The sequence below is a fragment of the Aspergillus affinis genome, assembly GCF_023601865.1.
Source record: "Aspergillus affinis strain CMG 70 chromosome Unknown NODE_41_length_255467_cov_85_872513, whole genome shotgun sequence".
Lineage (NCBI taxonomy): Eukaryota > Fungi > Ascomycota > Eurotiomycetes > Eurotiales > Aspergillaceae > Aspergillus > Aspergillus affinis.
This window is the reverse complement of record NW_026515822.1, coordinates 224,181-243,701: the sequence shown is the minus strand read 5'-3', so window position 1 is coordinate 243,701 and position 19,521 is coordinate 224,181. Positions and strand designations below refer to the sequence as shown.

At 51.6% G+C, this 19,521-nt stretch overlaps 3 protein-coding genes across 3 annotated transcripts; 2 read left to right on the top strand and 1 right to left on the bottom strand.

Moving 5' to 3' along the window:
* Positions 1–4,727: 4,727 nt before the first annotated feature.
* Positions 4,728–5,639, bottom strand: KD926_007326 (60S ribosomal protein eL34; the record flags this gene model as incomplete). The annotated part of the gene is made up of 4 exons (XM_053100169.1): positions 4,728–4,916; positions 5,231–5,354; positions 5,526–5,539; positions 5,616–5,639. 4 exons carry the CDS (start codon positions 5,637–5,639, stop codon positions 4,728–4,730), a joined length of 351 nt encoding a protein of 116 aa, XP_052956195.1.
* Positions 5,640–6,157: 518 nt separating this feature from the next.
* Positions 6,158–13,684, top strand: prp8 (U4/U6-U5 snRNP complex subunit PRP8; the record flags this gene model as incomplete). Its single annotated transcript, XM_053100168.1, has 1 exon — positions 6,158–13,684. One exon carries the CDS (start codon positions 6,158–6,160, stop codon positions 13,682–13,684), a length of 7,527 nt encoding a protein of 2,508 aa, XP_052956194.1.
* Positions 13,685–17,408: 3,724 nt separating this feature from the next.
* On the top strand, positions 17,409–18,642 carry KD926_007324 (SANT/Myb-like DNA-binding domain-containing protein; the record flags this gene model as incomplete). Its single annotated transcript, XM_053100167.1, has 2 exons — positions 17,409–18,428; positions 18,520–18,642. 2 exons carry the CDS (start codon positions 17,409–17,411, stop codon positions 18,640–18,642), a joined length of 1,143 nt encoding a protein of 380 aa, XP_052956193.1.
* Between the last annotated feature and the right edge of the window lie 879 nt (positions 18,643–19,521).

The window sequence follows — 19,521 nt, the reverse complement described above, 5'->3', positions numbered from 1 at the left end:
CCCCGAGAAGACCTCCTGTGTCATTCTAGCATTAGCTACATCGTTAGCTAGGAGGTTAGCGCCTACAGAGTAGCGTTTACTAGCAGATCACCACATGACGGGCTCCGCCCTCCCTGGGGGCAGAACAGCTCAACATCAATCTATCTAACACTCGGATTTGCCAATCTGCTAATTGCTCTACCCTCCTCTTCGATTCTCATGTCGTAAATATAAATCCATGACTCGTACGTACTTTTATCCAGTCACTACTGTGTAGACTGTAGACCATTTCCCATTTTCGCCTCCCTCCATCCAACCCAGCATATGACTAATCCATGGTTCGCTGCCTTCCTGGCTGCCTTTTTTTCGCCTCTGTTTTCTTTTTCTCCTCTTGCCGCTATACCTCAAATATCACGAATGTGTCACCTTCCAATGCAGGTCGATGTGGATAGCGCATTGTGGACAGATCCGACCTCAGACCAAGACCTTTCCTGCAACACCAACACCCCCATTGTCTCCGGCTAGTCTAGGGTCGGACCTTATTTGACAAAATGACCAGCAGGACCTTTTTCCCCCATTTCCCTTCTTGATCCTCTTTCTGTTGGCTGAGCAAATTAAACCCAAAATAAAACGCTATGAAATCATAGTCTCCTGCGATTGGGTATTCTCACGGTAGCGCTTGAGGCTGGTATCACGTCGGCTTTTCGTTCCCGGGGAGCTTGCTGGACGAGATTGAAATCTTTGTCCTTCCCTCTTTTAGTGGGTTTTTTTTTCTTTTCTGTTCTTTTTTCGCTCGTTCTCTTTATTTTTCTCTTTTGGGGTTGTTGAAACGTCATTGACCTTACCTTTACTCTAGGTACTTATTCATTTCCTGCGGAGTTAGAGTAGTTACCTACTGTAGGTACAGCCTACAGGAAGTACCCCAGGGGAAATAACAACCGCAACCATAGGTAGTCACCCCATAAAAGGTGTTAATTAAATCAAATTAACAACGCAGAGGACATATACGACAGGGACTGGAAACGAGGGACGAGACGTCAGGTCCTGTCAGTCCTTTCTTCACCGCTTCGCAGGAGCATGGATGGTGGCAGGAACCGGCAGGTCATGGTCTGGTCATGGACCTGGTACATGTGGTTCCGACCGTGGGTTACAGAGCGATATCTGCATCTTGTTATCTCATCGCGCTTAGTGACAGGTGGGTTGGTCTGGTCTGGTCGGTCAAGTCTGGGCTGTGTCAGAAGACGGAGATTATCAGGTGGTTCGTGTTTCCTTGCTACTACCTACCTACTACATACTTACTTGATTTGTTCTCGGTGAGTGATGCCTTTTTTCATTGTCTGTATGAATCATCTATAGACTAATCTACAGAGTAAGATTCAGGGGCAAATTAACAGAGATAGCCGCCACAAGAAGGCCAAAAAAAAAAAAAAAGTGAAAAAAAGAGGCCCAGCCGACAGGATCCACCACCCGAATCCATCCCGACATGAGGATCAAACCAAAAATTCAAATAAAAATAAACACGATCTACTGTACAGCAGACTCGCAGTCCCTTTTGCAACCGAAAAGAACAATGAAGGGCATTCCAGCCCATCCTGTCCAACGTCAGCTGCAGGCCATTCCTGATGCACTGACATTTCGGCCGGGATGTCATCCTTCGCGCTCCTGTCGGCACCAACCTGTCAACTTCCATTCCATTCTTTTGGGGTGTCAAAAGTACGGTGTCGTACTTCCTACATACATGCCCAGGGAATTTCGAATTTCTCTTCCCCCCCCCTTCCCCTCTCTTCCCCCTCTGGTTAGGGGCAGGGAGGGAGGTACGGATGCAGAGCACAGATCTCTGGATATCTGCATTTTCCCTTTCAACGGCTACACTTTACCTCCTCTGTCTACCCTGTTTACCCCCTCTTAGGTCGTGCTGCTAGCTAGAGAGACGAACACGACGCCGCACAATGCACTGCCTTGTTCTTGTTCCGTGGTCCATGGACAGAGCCTGCATACGCTATGGATGTATGCACTAACTAAGTTTGTGCGTACCTAGATATGCACCAGCCACCTGCTCCGTAACCAACAACTATAATACCAACAAGAATAGGACATAACATGACAGGATAGGATAGACGAGATCTCTACGTAAGCACGGGATAAAGAAAAAAGAAAAAAACTCGACATCTCGATGCCGACAGAGCGACACAGCATTATTGCCTCTACCGGAGGGTTAACAGAACCAATGACAGGGAGACACTAGACGGCCAGGTAGGTATGTAGGTAGGCGAGGTAGGGTATCACAGAGTTGTTCCCATGTCGTACATGATGCCATCTCGTCTCCTCTTGTCTGCCCTTGTCAGGAATCTGAAAGAGGGGTGGGAAGAGGAGAGGGGGGCGAGGGGGAGCTACTATGTACGTACGTACGCAAGTCAGTCAGGAAGTTATTTGTCCGAGCCAATCTCGCTCGCTCCTGATCTCGATTGCGATTGCACCGCGCTGGGATTGTTGAGCGTCAACCAGGTACGCGGGGTGGTTGATGTGGTCTGGTCTGGTTTGGTTTCTTCTTTATCCACATCTCCTTCCACGGCCGCGGGCGTGGGAAAAGAAACGTCTGTAGTCGGTCGAAAAGAGAAGGCGAAGCATGGAGTACGGTGCCCACAGGGTCTTGGTTACTACCTACCAGGACCCTGACTCCTTTGCCTCCGTCCAGTGGATCCATTCTACTGTACGTATCTACTAAATTAGTACTTCGTTCATCCAGGATTTAATCGGTCTTATTCTCAATCCCCAGTTCTGACCTGCTTCTGTAGGTACAGTACTTACTTCGCCCAGCTAATTTAGTCCTATCTAAACTGAGACGGTGAAAGCCACTCAAAGCCAGAGTGAGATCGAGACCAGACCAACCCCATGTTTTCTTTTTCATCTCTCTTGTGCCTTTCGTCCCTTTTTTTTCATTTCTTTTCATTTATTTTCTTTTTCGTGCTTGCCGCGCTCCCTCCCCCTTTTAGTCTTGGTCTGGTTGTCTTGGTCCAGCGCGTCCTCCGAACATACAGACAGTATGAGACAGGCGTGGCTTTCGCTCACCCTCTTATTGTTTCTCTGCATATCTCAGCTGTACTGAAAAATAAATCAAATCAAATCAGTCGTCTTCTTTAGTCCGCAGTAACTTACTACACTTGCGCTTTATATTAGGCCAATTTGGTTTTAGTTGTGCTGCTCGTGTTTCACTTTCCCTTCCTTTCTTCCATGTATCTACAGTATCTTTCCCAACAAAATAGGTACCGGAAAGAAGAAGCGAGGGGAAAAGTAAAAGCGGTTGGAAGAGCAGCAGAAGTTCCAGATCGGATGAGAACTAGGACTGTTTCTTCTGTGTTTCTTTCCAGATCATGCGTTTGGCTGGCCCCTGGCCGGAATGGGTTCTTTTTCCCTCTCTGGGGTTAGACTAAGGCTTACGGAACAGCATTTACGGAGTATGTATATTCGAAGCCACTAGTACCAACCTCCTAATGGGCCGTGCTATATGTCTAATGTCTATGCCGTGCTAAGCCGTCCCGCGTTGTGCTGTGTTCTGCCGTGTCCTGCTGTGCTGGCCAGCATATAGACATGGGCTGACCCTATACGTAGGTAGTTAATTAGGTGACGAGGTAGGTAGGAAGGAAGGACCGGGAAGTAGACGAAGCCGTGTATGCAGTGCAGTATATATTACTTCTTTAAGGACATGGGGGTGTTGGTCTACGCGCTGGCTACGTAGTGTATGTGTGTATGCGTGCTTGAGGATGCTGTAGTTATATATATTACTCTACATGCGTATGTCGTATGCACTTCTCCTTGGGTAGATGGAATACTTAACCTGCCGGGTGATAGTATTAGGGGTACAGTATAGCCAATGGATTAGGTTTACATTATAGTGTTATAGTGCATGGTAGTTTGTTAATGTTGATGTTACTATCGAGATCCTAGGGACGGACGGGCAGACCGACAGGAAGATAGAGAGACGTGGACCGGTTAGACGAGAAAGATAGAGAGATAGATGACCTGGTTCCTTGGTCTTGAGTTATTGTGCCTTTGGGCGCTTCTACAAGGGCTAGAACTTTGGTCGTGAGACTGGTGGTGCATTGCAGGTTGCAGGTCTGGAAGCATGGGGGATTGGGAAAGTGTTTTGACGTGGTGGTCAATGGTATGGTAGATAGTAGACAGGGCTGGTCGTGTCAAGGGCATGTATGCAATGCTGTCTGTGCATGGTTGTTGATGACGATGCGGGTTCGACCTCGACATTTGATGCAATTCAGCCGTGTGAATCGAATCGACCCGAGTCTAGACGGGACGGACGGGCACGATACATGATGAAAGGACAGTTTCACGCCTAATATAGCATCCTATCGTCATCGTCAGGACTTCATCTAAAGCCGGTTTATCGCCGTACCCCTCCATTCTCCTCTGGCTGCCCCGCGTCTGGCATGGGGAAGGCAGAAACGGAGAAGACAGAATATGGCCTCATCTACTACCCCAACAAATTAACTGAACCACCTCAAAAAGATCATGAAGAGTAAGAAAATTCATTGAGCCACGACCGGGAAATAGTAAAATTGCCGTGCTAAGCCGCTGTCTTCGTTCACCTTACTTTCTAAAGAAAAAGAGAACCATGAACCGGGCATTGAAAAAATTTCTTTTAATTTCCCATTTTCGCTTCCCACTTTAAAGAACAAACACCGATCATCCGTAACAAGGTATTCTCCTTTCTTTTCTCAAATCACAAAACGCACTTAGCGCTTGCCAGCCTTCTCCTGAGACTCCTTGAGAACCTTCTTGACGATCTTCTGTTCCTCAATCAGGAAAGCACGGACGATGCGGTCCTTGACGCAGCCAGCGCAGCGGGAACCACCGTAGGCACGGCTGACGTTCTTCTTGGGGCGGGAAATCTGAGAGTACTCCCGGGGACGAAGGGCGGGGATCTATAGAGCAGGGAAGAGAAAGGTCGTCAGTCTCTGGGTCAAGAGGTTCGAGGATGAAAAAATTTCGAGATGAGGTCGGTGTTCGTGGTGTGGTGTCGTCCTTGATTGTGTCCCATTCCATTCATTTGCGGGCTTTCGTTTCTCTTCCAGTCGACTCCCTCCAGAGGATCGGTTGGGTCGGACCCGTTCCACACACACACACACACACACACACACACACACACACACACACACACACACACACACACACACACACACTCGCACCAAGACCTCACTCGATGGGGGAAAAACCAAAATCAACCGGGAGTACTCACACCGGGGAGCTTGATGCCGCAGTCACCGCACTTGGGAGCAGTACCCTTCTTCTTGATGTGAAGGTACCGGAGCTCACCGCCAGGGGTCTTGATGATGCGAACCTTGTTGGACCGCGTGTTGTACCTAGAGACGAAAAACAGATTCCGTCAATATCCTGAGCAAAAAAGTCCAGAGTGAAGCTGAAAAAATCCCTGTCGCTTGCGAAATCGAACAAGCATGTCGTAGAATCGTAGCGACAAGAGGTGCTGAAAAAATGAAGGTATTCAGGGTATAGGGAAAATTTTCTCAACGTACGGGTTCCGGCGGCGCTACAAAATTAGAAAAATTCGAGGTTAGTTCGTTGTCTTCGTTTAATGGACGAAAAATCCTCCAGGATAGACTCACGTATTGCAATCTGTTGTTCGCCATTTTGATTGTCCTTGAACCTCAACGTCGGTGGTCAAGAAGATTGGCGGCGGCGGTCGTCGGTTGTCGTCGTTAAACCTCGTAGATTTCTGCTCTCAGCTATTCTGGACTTTGTGTGGGTTTGCCGCGCTAGCGCCAATTTGGCGAGACTGCGCCATCCCGGATGTAGTTAGCGTCGGTCCGACCAGAGCCGCCACCTCTTTTCAAGCTTGTCGAACTTGCCAAAGGTGAAGGGCCTTATCACCCATCGTTGCGAAGGGGCTTCATCTCGGTGTTGGTTTTGGTCTGTCGTTTTTCTTTCGTCGGGGTTGTTATCATTTTATTTCTCTTCCCCGTCATCTACTCCACGCCCTTTTTTCCAACATCCTGGGTCCGATTGGCCGATGAACTCGCGCGACCCTTGATGATCTTTCCCGACGTGAATCTCTGACGCGACTTGGACTCAGCATCAACGTCGACTCGCGAGATAGAGATCCTTCCCTCCCCCCTTCCTCCCCCCTCCTCTACATCAACTATCCATCATGGCATCGTTGCCTCCTCCCCCGCCCCCGGGCTGGGGTGCAGCGGCACCGCCTTCGATACCTCTGGCGCCGCCGCCGCCCGGTTACCAACCACCGGCGGACCCGACCGTCGCGAAATTCGCCCAAAAGAAGAATGATTGGCTGCGGACGCAACGCAACCGGTTTGGAGAGAAGCGCAAGGGCGGCTTTGTCGAAACCCAGAAGGCCGATATGCCGCCCGAGCATCTGCGGAAGATTGTCCGGGACATCGGCGACGTGTCGCAGAAGAAATTCAGCAACGAGAAGCGTAGCTACCTCGGCGCGCTGAAATTCATGCCCCATGCCGTTCTCAAGCTGTTGGAGAATATGCCCATGCCGTGGGAGTCGGCGAAAGAGGTCAAGGTCCTTTACCATGTGAACGGTTGTCTCACGCTGGTCAACGAGACTCCGAGAGTCATCGAGCCGGTCTTCCATGCCCAGTGGGCTACCATGTGGGTGTGCATGCGACGAGAGAAGAGTGATCGGAGACATTTCAAGCGTATGCGCTTCCCGCCATTCGATGACGAGGAGCCTCCACTTTCGTGGTCGGAAAATATCGAAGACGTGGAGCCGCTGGAGCCCATTCAGATGGAGCTTGACGAGTCTGAAGATGGCCCGGTCTACGAATGGCTCTATGAGCAGCGTCCGCTCCTGGACACCCCCCATGTCAATGGGCCGAGTTACAAGAAGTGGAATTTGACGTTGCCGCAGATGGCGACGCTCTATCGACTAAGTCATCAGCTGCTTAGTGACACCGTCGACCAGAACTACTTCCACATGTTCGACCTGAACAGTTTCTTCACGGCCAAGGCCTTGAATGTCGCCATCCCCGGTGGTCCCCGCTTCGAGCCCCTCTACAAGGACATCGACCCCAATGACGAGGACTTCAGTGAATTCAACGCCATTGACCGTATTATCTTCCGCGCTCCCATCCGAACCGAGTACAGAGTCGCCTATCCTTTCCTGTATAATACCCTCCCGAGAAGTGTCAAGCTTTCTTGGTACTCGCACCCTCAAGTTGTATATGTCCGCACCGAAGACCCTAATCTCCCCGCCTTCTACTTCGACCCTGTAATTAATCCGATTTCTTCCCGATCTGTCGCCCCCAAGAACATCACCGTGAGCCATGAGGATGAGATCTTCGGCCCGGATGGTGAGGACGATTTTGAGCTGCCGCCGGAGGCCCAGCCTTTCTTCGCCGACGAAGAACTCTACACCCCCGAAACGGCTTCCGCCATTGCCCTCTGGTGGGCCCCTCATCCCTTCAACAAGCGTTCCGGAAAGATGGTTCGTGCTCAGGATGTGCCGCTGGTAAAACAGTGGTACTTGGAGCATTGCCCGCAGGGCCAGCCCGTCAAGGTCCGCGTGTCCTACCAGAAGCTCCTGAAGACTTATGTGTTGAACGAGCTGCACAAGAAAAAGCCCAAGGCCCAGAGTAAGCAGAACCTGCTGAAGACGCTGAAGTCGACCAAGTTCTTCCAACAGACAACCATCGATTGGGTGGAGGCTGGATTGCAGGTCTGCCGCCAGGGTTTCAACATGCTCAACTTGCTTATTCACCGCAAGAACTTGACCTACCTTCATCTGGACTACAACTTCAACTTGAAGCCCGTCAAGACGTTGACAACCAAGGAGCGGAAGAAGTCTCGTTTCGGAAACGCCTTCCATCTTATGCGAGAAATCCTGCGTCTGACGAAATTGATCGTCGATGCGCAAGTGCAATACCGTCTTGGTAACATCGATGCCTTCCAACTGGCGGACGGTATCCTGTACGCTTTCAACCACGTCGGACAGCTGACTGGTATGTACCGTTACAAGTACAAGCTGATGCATCAGATCCGTTCGTGCAAGGACTTGAAGCATTTGATCTACTACCGCTTCAACTCCGGCCCTGTCGGTAAGGGTCCCGGATGCGGTTTCTGGGCGCCGGCCTGGCGTGTCTGGCTGTTCTTCATGCGCGGTATCATCCCCTTGCTCGAGAGGTGGCTCGGAAACCTGCTGTCTCGTCAGTTCGAGGGTCGTCACAGCAAGGGTGTTGCCAAGACCGTGACCAAGCAGCGTGTGGAGTCCCACTTTGATCTGGAACTACGCGCTTCGGTCATGGCCGATCTCATGGACATGATGCCCGAGGGTATCAAGCAGAACAAGGTCAACACCGTGCTCCAACATCTGTCGGAGGCATGGCGATGCTGGAAGAGTAACATTCCCTGGAAGGTGCCTGGTCTTCCGGCCCCGATCGAGAATATCATTTTGCGTTACGTTAAGAGCAAGGCCGACTGGTGGATTTCCGTCGCCCACTACAACCGTGAGCGAATTCGTCGTGGTGCGACTGTGGACAAGACGGTGGCGAAGAAGAACTTGGGCCGATTGACTCGACTGTGGCTCAAGTCTGAGCAAGAACGGCAGCACAACTACCTGAAGGACGGACCGTACGTGTCGTCCGAAGAGGCCGTGGCCATCTACACTACCATGGTGCATTGGCTGGAGTCTCGCAAGTTCTCGCCCATTCCCTTCCCCAGTGTTTCTTACAAGCACGACACCAAGATTTTGATCCTGGCCCTGGAACGTCTTCGTGAAGCCTACTCTGTCAAGGGTCGACTCAACCAGAGCCAGAGAGAAGAGCTGGCGCTGATCGAACAGGCGTACGACTCTCCGGGTACGACGCTGGCCCGTATTAAGCGATTCCTTTTGACTCAGCGAGCTTTCAAGGAAGTGGGTATCGACATGAACGACAACTACAACAATATCAACCCCGTGTACGATATCGAGCCTATTGAGAAGATCACCGACGCCTATCTGGACCAGTACCTGTGGTACCAGGCGGAGCAGCGTCATCTCTTCCCCGCCTGGATCAAGCCGTCGGATTCCGAAGTGCCTCCTCTTCTCACGTACAAGTGGGCCCAGGGAATCAACAACTTGTCCAATGTCTGGGAGACGTCCGAGGGCGAGACGAACGTGATGATCGAGACGGAGTTGTCCAAGGTGTACGAGAAGATCGATCTGACCTTGCTGAACCGTCTGCTGCGTCTGATCATGGATCACAATCTGGCTGATTACATCACGTCTAAGAACAACGTGCAGCTTAGCTACAAGGATATGAACCACACGAACAGCTATGGATTGATCCGTGGTCTCCAGTTCTCTGGTTTCGTGTTCCAGTTCTACGGCCTGATGATCGATCTGCTTCTGCTTGGATTGCAGAGAGCCAGTGAGATGGCCGGTCCACCCCAGAGCCCCAATGACTTCCTGCAGTTCCGGGATCGTGCTACGGAGACCCGACACCCTATCCGTCTGTACACTCGCTACGTCGACAAGATCTGGGTCTTCTTCCGATTCTCGGCGGATGACTCGAGGGACCTGATCCAGCGTTTCTTGACCGAGAACCCCGACCCCAACTTCGAAAACGTCATTGGGTACAAGAACAAGAAGTGTTGGCCCCGAGACTGCCGAATGCGCCTGATGCGACACGATGTCAACCTGGGTCGCGCTGTGTTCTGGGATCTGAAGAACCGGCTGCCCCGGTCGCTCACCACGATCGATTGGGACGATACTTTTGCCAGCGTCTACAGCAAGGACAACCCCAATCTTCTGTTCTCTATGTCCGGGTTCGAGGTCCGCATTCTGCCCAAGAACCGCAACCTGAACGAAGAGTTCTCGGTCAAGGACAGCGTCTGGTCTCTGGTCGATAACGCAACCAAGGAACGCACCGCCCATGCCTTCCTGCAGGTCACCGAGGAGGACATCCAGAAGTTCAACAACCGCATCCGTCAGATCCTCATGTCCTCGGGTTCGACCACCTTCACCAAGATCGCGAACAAGTGGAACACGGCTTTGATCGCGCTCTTCACATACTACCGCGAGGCCGCGGTCTCGACCGTCAACCTCCTGGACACGATCGTCAAATGCGAGACCAAGATCCAGACCCGTGTGAAGATCGGCCTGAACTCCAAGATGCCTTCCCGCTTCCCCCCTGCTGTCTTCTACACGCCGAAGGAACTGGGAGGTCTCGGTATGATCTCCGGATCCCACATTCTCATCCCCGCCAGCGACAAGCGGTGGTCGAAGCAGACCGACACTGGCATTACCCACTTCCGCGCGGGTATGTCCCATGATGAGGAGACTTTGATCCCCAACATCTTCCGTTACATCATCCCCTGGGAGGCGGAATTCATCGATTCGCAGCGCGTGTGGATGGAGTACTCGCAGAAGCGACAGGAGGCCCAGCAGCAGAACCGCCGCCTGACGCTCGAGGATTTGGAGGACAGCTGGGACCGCGGTCTTCCGCGTATCAACACGCTCTTCCAGAAGGACCGCAGCACGCTCAGCTTCGACAAGGGTTTCCGTTTGCGGGCGGAATTCAAGCAGTACCAGTTGATGAAGAGCAACCCCTTCTGGTGGACCAGTCAGCGCCACGATGGTAAACTGTGGAACTTGAACGCTTACCGCACTGACGTCATTCAGGCGCTGGGTGGTGTTGAGACCATTCTTGAACATACCCTCTTCAAGGCAACGGCTTTCCCGTCGTGGGAAGGTCTCTTCTGGGAACGTGCCTGTCTTGCCAAGGGAACCCAGCTGTTGCGTCACGACGGCTCTAAGATCAACGTCGAAGATGTTCAAGAAGGCGACCTGCTTCTTGGTCCCGACGGCGGACCTCGTCGTGCTTTCAACATCGTCAGCGGTTGCGATCGTCTATACCGCATCCGCCTCGGCGCAGGCGAAGAAGATCTCGTCGTTACGCCTAACCATATTCTGGTCCTCCACCGGAATAAGACCACTGGAGAGGCGAGCTACGATACCGTGGAGATGACCGCTACTGATTTCGCTGCCCTTGAACCCAAGGAAAGGCAACAACACCGGGCTCCCAAGTCCTCTCGCTCCGAGCAGAGCATGCAGGTGGACTCCGCTCTTAGTCTCACTATCGAAGATATTTCTCTCGAGGCTGAAGCCACAGAGTGGGCGGGTTTCCGAGTCGACAAGGACCAGCTGTATCTGCGACACGATTACGTCGTGCTGCATAACAGTGGTTTTGAAGAGAGCATGAAATTCAAGAAGCTTACCAATGCCCAAAGATCCGGTTTGAACCAGATTCCGAACCGTCGGTTCACCCTCTGGTGGTCCCCGACTATCAACCGTGCCAACGTCTACGTTGGTTTCCAGGTCCAACTGGATCTTACGGGTATCTTCTTGCACGGAAAGATCCCGACTCTGAAGATCTCTTTGATTCAGATCTTCCGTGCCCATTTGTGGCAGAAGATTCACGAGTCCGTTGTCATGGATCTGTGCCAGGTGCTCGATCAGGAACTCGAGCAGCTGGGCATTGAGGCCGTTCAGAAGGAAACCATTCACCCGCGTAAGTCTTACAAGATGAACAGTTCGTGTGCGGATATTCTTCTGTTCGCAACGAACAAGTGGAACGTGACCCGACCCTCGCTCCTGTACGACACCAAGGATGTCTACGAGCCTACCACGACCAACAAATTCTGGCTCGATGTGCAGCTGAGATACGGTGACTACGACTCTCACGATATTGAGCGATATGTTCGCGCCAAGTACCTGGACTACACCACCGACAGCATGAGTATTTACCCCTCGGCGACCGGTTTGATGATCGGTGTCGATCTCGCGTACAACCTCTACTCGGCATACGGACAGTACTTCCCCGGATTGAAGACGCTGATACAGCAAGCTATGGCGAAGATCATGAAGGCCAACCCCGCCTTGTACGTGCTGAGAGAACGTATCCGCAAGGGTCTCCAGCTGTATGCTTCGGAGAGCAACCAGGAGTTCCTCAACTCGCAGAACTACTCAGAGCTTTTCAGTCCGCAGATCCAGCTGTTCATCGACGATACCAATGTCTACCGTGTCACCATCCACAAGACCTTCGAAGGTAACCTGACGACCAAGCCCATCAACGGAGCCATCTTCATCTTCAACCCGCGAACCGGCCAGTTGTTCTTGAAGATCATCCACACCAGTGTCTGGGCCGGACAAAAGCGTCTGGGTCAGTTGGCGAAATGGAAGACGGCAGAAGAAGTGGCGGCGCTGATCCGGTCGCTGCCCGTGGAAGAACAGCCCAAGCAGCTGATCGTCACCCGGAAGGGTCTTTTGGATCCTCTCGAGGTCCATCTTCTGGACTTCCCCAACATCTCGATTCGTGCCTCCGAACTCCAGCTGCCCTTCCAGGCTGCCATGAAGGTCGAGAAGCTCGCCGACATGATTCTGCGCGCGACCGAGCCGCAGATGGTTCTGTTCAACCTGTACGATGAATGGCTGAAGTCCATCTCGCCCTACACGGCGTTCTCCCGACTGATCCTCATCCTGCGAGCGCTGCACGTGAACATTGATAAGGCCAAGATCATCCTCCGACCGGACAAGACGGTCATCACGCAGGAGCACCACATCTGGCCCACGCTTTCCGACGAGGATTGGATCAAGGTCGAAGTGCAGCTGCGTGATCTGATCCTGAACGACTACGGCAAGAAGAACAACGTCAACGTGCAGAGTTTGACCAGCAGCGAAGTGCGAGACATTATCTTGGGTATGGAGATCAGCGCGCCGTCCCTGCAGCGACAGCAGGCGGCGGAGATCGAGAAGCAGCAGGAAGAGCAGAAGCAGCTCACGGCTGTGACGACGAAGACGCAGAACGTGCGCGGCGAGGACATCATCGTGACGACCACGTCGCAGTACGAGCAGCAATCGTTCGCGTCGAAGACGGAGTGGCGCACGCGCGCCATCGCCACGTCCAACCTCCGCACGCGCGCCAACAACATCTACATCTCGTCGGACGAGATCCGCGACGAGGGCTACACGTACATCATGCCGAAGAACATCCTCAAGCGGTTCATCACGATCGCGGATCTTCGGGTGCAGGTCGCGGGATACCTGTACGGCAGCTCGCCGCCAGACAACGAGCAGGTGAAGGAGGTGCGCACGATCGTGATGATCCCGCAGGTGGGCAACACGCGCGAGGTGCAGCTGTCGCAGCAACTGCCGCAGCACGACTACCTCAAGGGGCTGGAGCCGCTGGGAGTGATCCACACGATCTCGGGCAACGAGCCGCCGTACATGACGGCGGCGGACGTGACGCACCACGCGCGACTGATGAACGAGCACCCATCGTGGGACAAGAAGACGGTGACGATGACGGTCTCATTCACGCCGGGATCTGTGTCGCTGGCAGCGTGGGGGCTGACGCCGCAAGGATACAAGTGGGGAGCGGAGAACAAGGATACGACGTCGGACCAGCCGCAAGGGTTCTCGACCAGCATGGGCGAGAAATGCCAGCTGCTGCTGAGTGACAAGATCCGCGGATACTTCCTGGTGCCGGAGGACAACGTGTGGAACTATAGTTTCATGGGTAGCTCCTTTGGCAGCGTCGAGAAGCGGCCGGTTTACGTCAAGATCGACACGCCCCTGAGATTCTACGATGATCAGCACCGACCGCTACACTTCCAAAACTTCGCCGAGCTGGAGGATATCTGGGTGGATCGCACGGACAACTTTGCTTAGATTACGGGGGCAGGCTTTACGGAGAAGAGGAGCGAAAAGAATAGAAAACGAAAAGGACGATGTAAAAGAAGCAAGTGGTTATTTTATGGGCGTTGCATTGGAGCTTATTCCTATTTTCTCTTCATTTCACGATGTATTTTTTTTTTCTTTTTTATGGTCTCCCTGTCACAATTCACAAATGATGTTAAATTAGTTATTTGACTTTCCCCTCTGTTTCATTACGGCTTTAATATGAATCGATTGGAATGACGTCCAGGTGAAATGAAGCCAATCAGAAGTCGAAGAAGGAAATCTCCTGAAATTGCCGCGGTGGAGTCCAGGGGTCGCCCGTCACGTCATGAAGTGGCACCACAGGACTCCACTCGCATCGGCCAGATATCATCCTGTCAGGTCCCCGTCTGGTCTCTACAGAAGAGAAATCGAAGACCGAATACTACTCCGTACAGAACACAGAGCCCGTTCTTCCAACGGATCCGGTCTGTTCCGCCAGTGGTGAATGCCAATCCTTGAAAACCCCTGGGCACAGCCAACCAGCGCTGCCCAAAGACAGGGTTAAACTGTTTCACCAGTGCCTCGTCGCTCTTTAGTTCTTTTGTCAGAAAAGCCGAATGTCGCAAATGCCACAAGGCCAAAAAGCAAATAAAATCATGTCGGGCAGGCTGTCGGCGCCACCTCCCCCTTCCGCAATCTTTGGGGGTTTATTTGGGCTGCAACGATCTCGATATGATTTATTGTCCTTCTCCGTACGGAGTCCATGGAATCCAATGTGCTTTTCCCCTGTCGGTCCTAGTCGACTCCGTTCTGGACCGGAGTTGCCATCTCGAGTGTTACGTATGGCGGGCAGGCTAAACCTCGTAGGATTTAGAAGATGTACTATAAGCTCCTCATGGCCCGCGTGGCCGTGGGTTTGACTTTGCATTCTTAAAAAGATGAGGCTTCTAGCTCGGAGACTAGATTTGGAACTAGTGAGGGTTTTTTTTTTTTTTTGGTTTTCTTTTTTCTTGTTCTTCTGTTTCTTCCGGGCTGTGCTTTCTCTGGCGGGCGCTTAGTTAACAACGGTACCTCGGGGAGAAGGAATTGACCCGGTCCGACCGTTTGTGATGATGAATTTGTGAATTCTGATAGACGCCATTAATTGAAATTGGAGGCAAGATTAATATAAACTGGGGGTAGAATATCGATACGGGAGGTGAAAGAATAAGGTTGGCACGAGTGGTCGAGAAGTTATAACGAAAGGTCATCAGGCACTCAGGCACTTCACTTCCCTCGCACGGTCTCTTCTCTGGCTCCATAATCAATCAAATCAGGGGACTTCCGTCCTCCCCTCGCCCTGCCCCTCTTAGTTCCCTTGCCTTGCTCCCCTCGGACGAGATGACTCCGTATCCAAGGAAATGATGATTACGATGATTTATTTCAATGGAAAATGAAATTGAAGGGAGATTAAACAGAAGGGGGGGATGAGAGAGAGGGGGGAGCTCAGAACAGCAACGTCAACCATCCAAACAAACCGCAATCAAATCAAATCAAATCAAATTAAAGCACAGCAAAGCAAAGCAAATAAAAAAAAAACAACAAAAAAAAAAACCTCATGGGGGATCTGCTGGATATGACAGCCGGTCAAGTGTCAACCTCTAGCTGAGGGCGCCACCAAACCTGCAGTTGCATGCCTTCTCGACTCCGGTCCAGGGTTCTCGCTCCGTCGAGTCAGCGGGAGACCGTTAGCAGAACTCAGCACTTTAGCACGGTCCCGCTCACACGGAGGTCGAGAAATTCTATCGCATCCCTCGTGGATTGTCTTACCTACCCTTCTAGCCATTGGCGTGGCTTCCGAAGTGGAGTTGCTGCGACGACAAGGCCCTGCTGACAGGGGACCTCCGTTAGTCTCCTCCTCTTGAGTCTAGTGCTGTCTCTTTCTATCCCGGTTGGGACGGGAGACGGACTGGACTGGATTGGATTGGACGCTTGCTGTGCTTTTGGCTATGCTGCCGTCTGTCTGATTCCTAAGCCAGAAAGAAAGAGGACGGACTGACGGACTGACCGACAGAGAGAGGCAACATGTTTGATGGAGAGCGAGAAAGAGAGAGAGAACGAGGCTTCCCTTGATCCGAACAGAAATGGACATGAATCCACCGTCCACTCGTTCGTATCCAATAAGTTGCCTGGCCTTGGGATCTCTCCCCGCTTTTATTTTTATTTGTGTACTCCGTTCTTGTCAGAGAGTGTCCGTGCGTCGGTGTTGATCATGGATGGTGTCAAAGGAAGCTGGCAAATGATGCCCCATCATCTGGCTCCTTCTCTTTGTTCTTGCTGCTGGCAGTCTGGCTAGTGTTTGTTTCATGCTGCCCTATCTGTTTTCTAATGCTCCACGACGGTTGCCATGCCTTGGCAAGTTAGCCATGCTAGACCGGCTGAACTGGATGAGAGATGACCGTTGTGACTGAGTTGTACTGTGCCTCGCTCGTTCTTCTGCTTCCTTTTCCAGTTCCCTCCCTCGCTGCAAGCTAAGCTTGACTGGAACGCAGATCCGTCAAATGGGGGATTTTTTTTAATTGCCCTTCTCTCTTCTTTCCTGTCCCTGTGTCCGTCCCTTTTTGATTTTATTTTATCTTATTCTAGTTGATCCTCTCTGATTTTTCCTTTTTTAATTTACCCACATGCAACGTCCTGAATCCGCCTCGACTTCTATACCTCCGAACTGGTTTTGCCCCAAACTCAATCATATCTCTATTTGCACTTCCTGAACCCTTTGTCTCCGTCATCCAGCTTTATATTATATGCTGCAGCCGATGACTGTCACAGTTTTGACTCCTGCATAGAGGTCCGCTACCGAGTACACTAACTTCCACCCTAGCTTGTCTGGATCTGTTCTCTCGACCGGCTGAATTTCGATTTCTCACGCGTCTGGGATCGTGCTGATTTTTAATCTTCATTTTCTAACGTTCTGGGTGTTCTAAATTTCTTTGTATTCTGAGTGGGGGGATAAGCGGCATCCATCGAGGCTTTGACTGCTGAGATCTGCCTAAAGTTCGTTCCTTTTCTTTTTTTCTTTTTTTTTTTTTTAGTTCCTGCCCATTTCAATCCCTCTGATACTCCGCGCACACTTTGGGTTTAATTTTAGTTCATGGTGAAGAAAAACGGTATTTTTGGAAGTGCCAAAGCCCGTCACATCGCTCCTTCTCCCTCTCTCCCTCTCCCTCCCCTTTCAGCTCAAGACCAATGCGTTGCCTTTTCAATCGCCTATCCTCCCCCTCTCTTCCCTCTCCTCTATCGTCTCATGTTCATTTCGGGTCTGTGGAATTGTACGATCACCTTCATTTCAATTCTCTAGCGTTGTCGCCACCGGCTGACAAGACACCTCGTGATTTGCTGACTCGTGGAAACAGCTCATTTTTCCCCTTGGGATTAAATTGGCTTCTGTTATATCACTCCGATATTATATGATTATATACTTGAGCCCTCGCGAACGGTTCGATCGCGCATGAGGTTAGAATTCGGTATATGGCTACGGAATTGGATGCTCTTTCACCTACATAAAACCTCAACGGCTTGAGCACGGTCGTGATTCGATCAGCTAAATCCTTGTGTCAGGCGATTTTCATTGCAGGAGTCTCTTTTCGGTGCTCACCTTTTTTTTTCCCCCTCTCTTCCTTTCTCTCGAAATCCTTCGACCATCCTAGCAATTGGGTAGCCTGCCAGGGCTTTCAGGCTCTAGCAGCGCCGATGTATGTCCGCGACGCTGGCGGATCCGTATAGAGACTATGCAATTGATTACGCTCAACATGCCCACTGCAAACCGGAGGAGCAGGAAGGCACCCTCGTCTATCAGACGCACCCGCCACATCTTCAACATCCCAAGCAGGCAGAATCTCCCTTCCAGCAGAGGAGCTCGCACAACTCGGCATTTGAGCAACATCATGCAAATGCGACCGTCCTTCCCGCCGCCAGTCACCAGCCCTCCGTGCATGATATCTCGCAATCCGTCGTTCTCACGCCGACGCAAATGCTGCCTCCGCGGCAGTTACCCGTCCACTATACGACGCCTTCGTCCAGCTTCGAGCTGTCTTCGGTTCAACAGCAGCATCAGCAGCAACACCAGCACCAGCAACATCAGCGAGGCAAAAAGCGACTGCATTCCGAGACGGAAGATGGTAGTGGCGGCGGCGGCGGAAGCGGAGGCGACGGAGACGCCGAGCATCATGCGATCAGGCCACAGATGTCCGTTCTCGCCCCCGATGCCACCCCGGTCGAGAACCCGCATTCGCCAGAGATGCTATTTTCCGTGCACGGCGCCGAATCTGCCCATCGCCATGCGCACCCGCACCACCACCATCAACACCAATTGGCCGCAGCTGCCGCGGCGGCGGCGGCGACTGGCGGGCACGATTTCGTCGGACCCCCGGACTCGGTGGCCCTGCCACAGCAGCACCATCATCATCGACTGCCACCGCACGCCTCGCTGCGCGACTCGCAGCGTCACGGTATGAACGTGGAACCGTCGCCGGTGCCGACGGGTCCGCCCAGCGTGGTGGGCCAGCCCGGCATGCCCGATCCGGCGCCGCGGCCGCGCGGACCGAAATTGAAATTCACGCCCGAGGAAGACGCCCTGCTGGTGGAGCTGAAGGAGAATAAGAACCTGACGTGGAAGCAAATCGCGGATTTTTTTCCCGGTCGAACGAGTGGAACGTTGCAGGTGCGGTACTGTACAAAGTTGAAGGCGAAGGATGTGGCATGGAGTGACGAGATGGTATGTTACTTCCGGGATACCTTAGGGGATAAAACGTCCCTTTGCCTTAGATGTTTATCTTGGAAATCTGAACTAATGATTATGACATCAGGTCCAACGGCTCCACCGCGCCATGCAAGAGTACGAGAACGATCGATGGCGCATCATCGCGGGCAAAGTAGGCAACGGGTTCACGCCGGCGGCGTGTCGAGAAAAGGCGACTCAACTCGAATAGATACGATACTTTGGACTTGATCAGGTCTGATCTGATCTGACCTGAGCTGGAGATAAAAAGAAATTTTGTTTATTTTGGATTAAACACTATTCCCCCTTCGTTTATTTAATTATCTCTTTTTTTCTTTCATTTTTTTCTTCTTATTCTCTCATTCTACATCAATTTCTTGACCTTATTTTTTTTCGATTCTTATTATATAATATTATTCATCGACTGTCCACCAGGCTGGTCTGTTCTGGAAGCGTTGTATGTACATACTGCATGGATGTTCAAGGAACAGAACAGGTCCGGTTGGCATGGGACAGGCGAAGGCAGGCAAAGCCGGCATTGCGAAGTCAATAGAGCGTCTAGCGTATCGATACTACTTCAATTCAATTCTGGATTTCTATCTATTTGATTCTATATTTAATCGAGGCTGTGTCGGTCCGGTCCAGGCAGTGTTGGTTTTCTTTGTCAATCTTAGTTACTTGCTTGCTCTGCCCCAGTGGAATGGCTGTTCATCTTATGTACAAAGTTCAACGGTCCAAGTACGTCTGTGCATATTTTGATATGGACGAACGAATTGTGGCTGAATTCGAATGGCAGGCTTTGTGTCATGTCGGAGTATTGGTTGACTACAGTAGTCAAGTTTGTTTGATTACTTTCCTACCTATTCCGTACAATTCTGACCTTATGCATTCAGCCCTGTCCGAACGGCGGACGGGCTGACTGTGGCTGGCTCGCTTAAGGTACGGATGTGAGTTTTCTTTCTTTTTCCCCCTTGTCTAGATGTTAGGTCAGGACAGCAATACGACGTGATCATGGCAGTTCTCACGGTTGGCAAGGCTGAGATTTGGAATTTGGAATAAAGGAATTTGATTTGGAATTATAGATAGATAG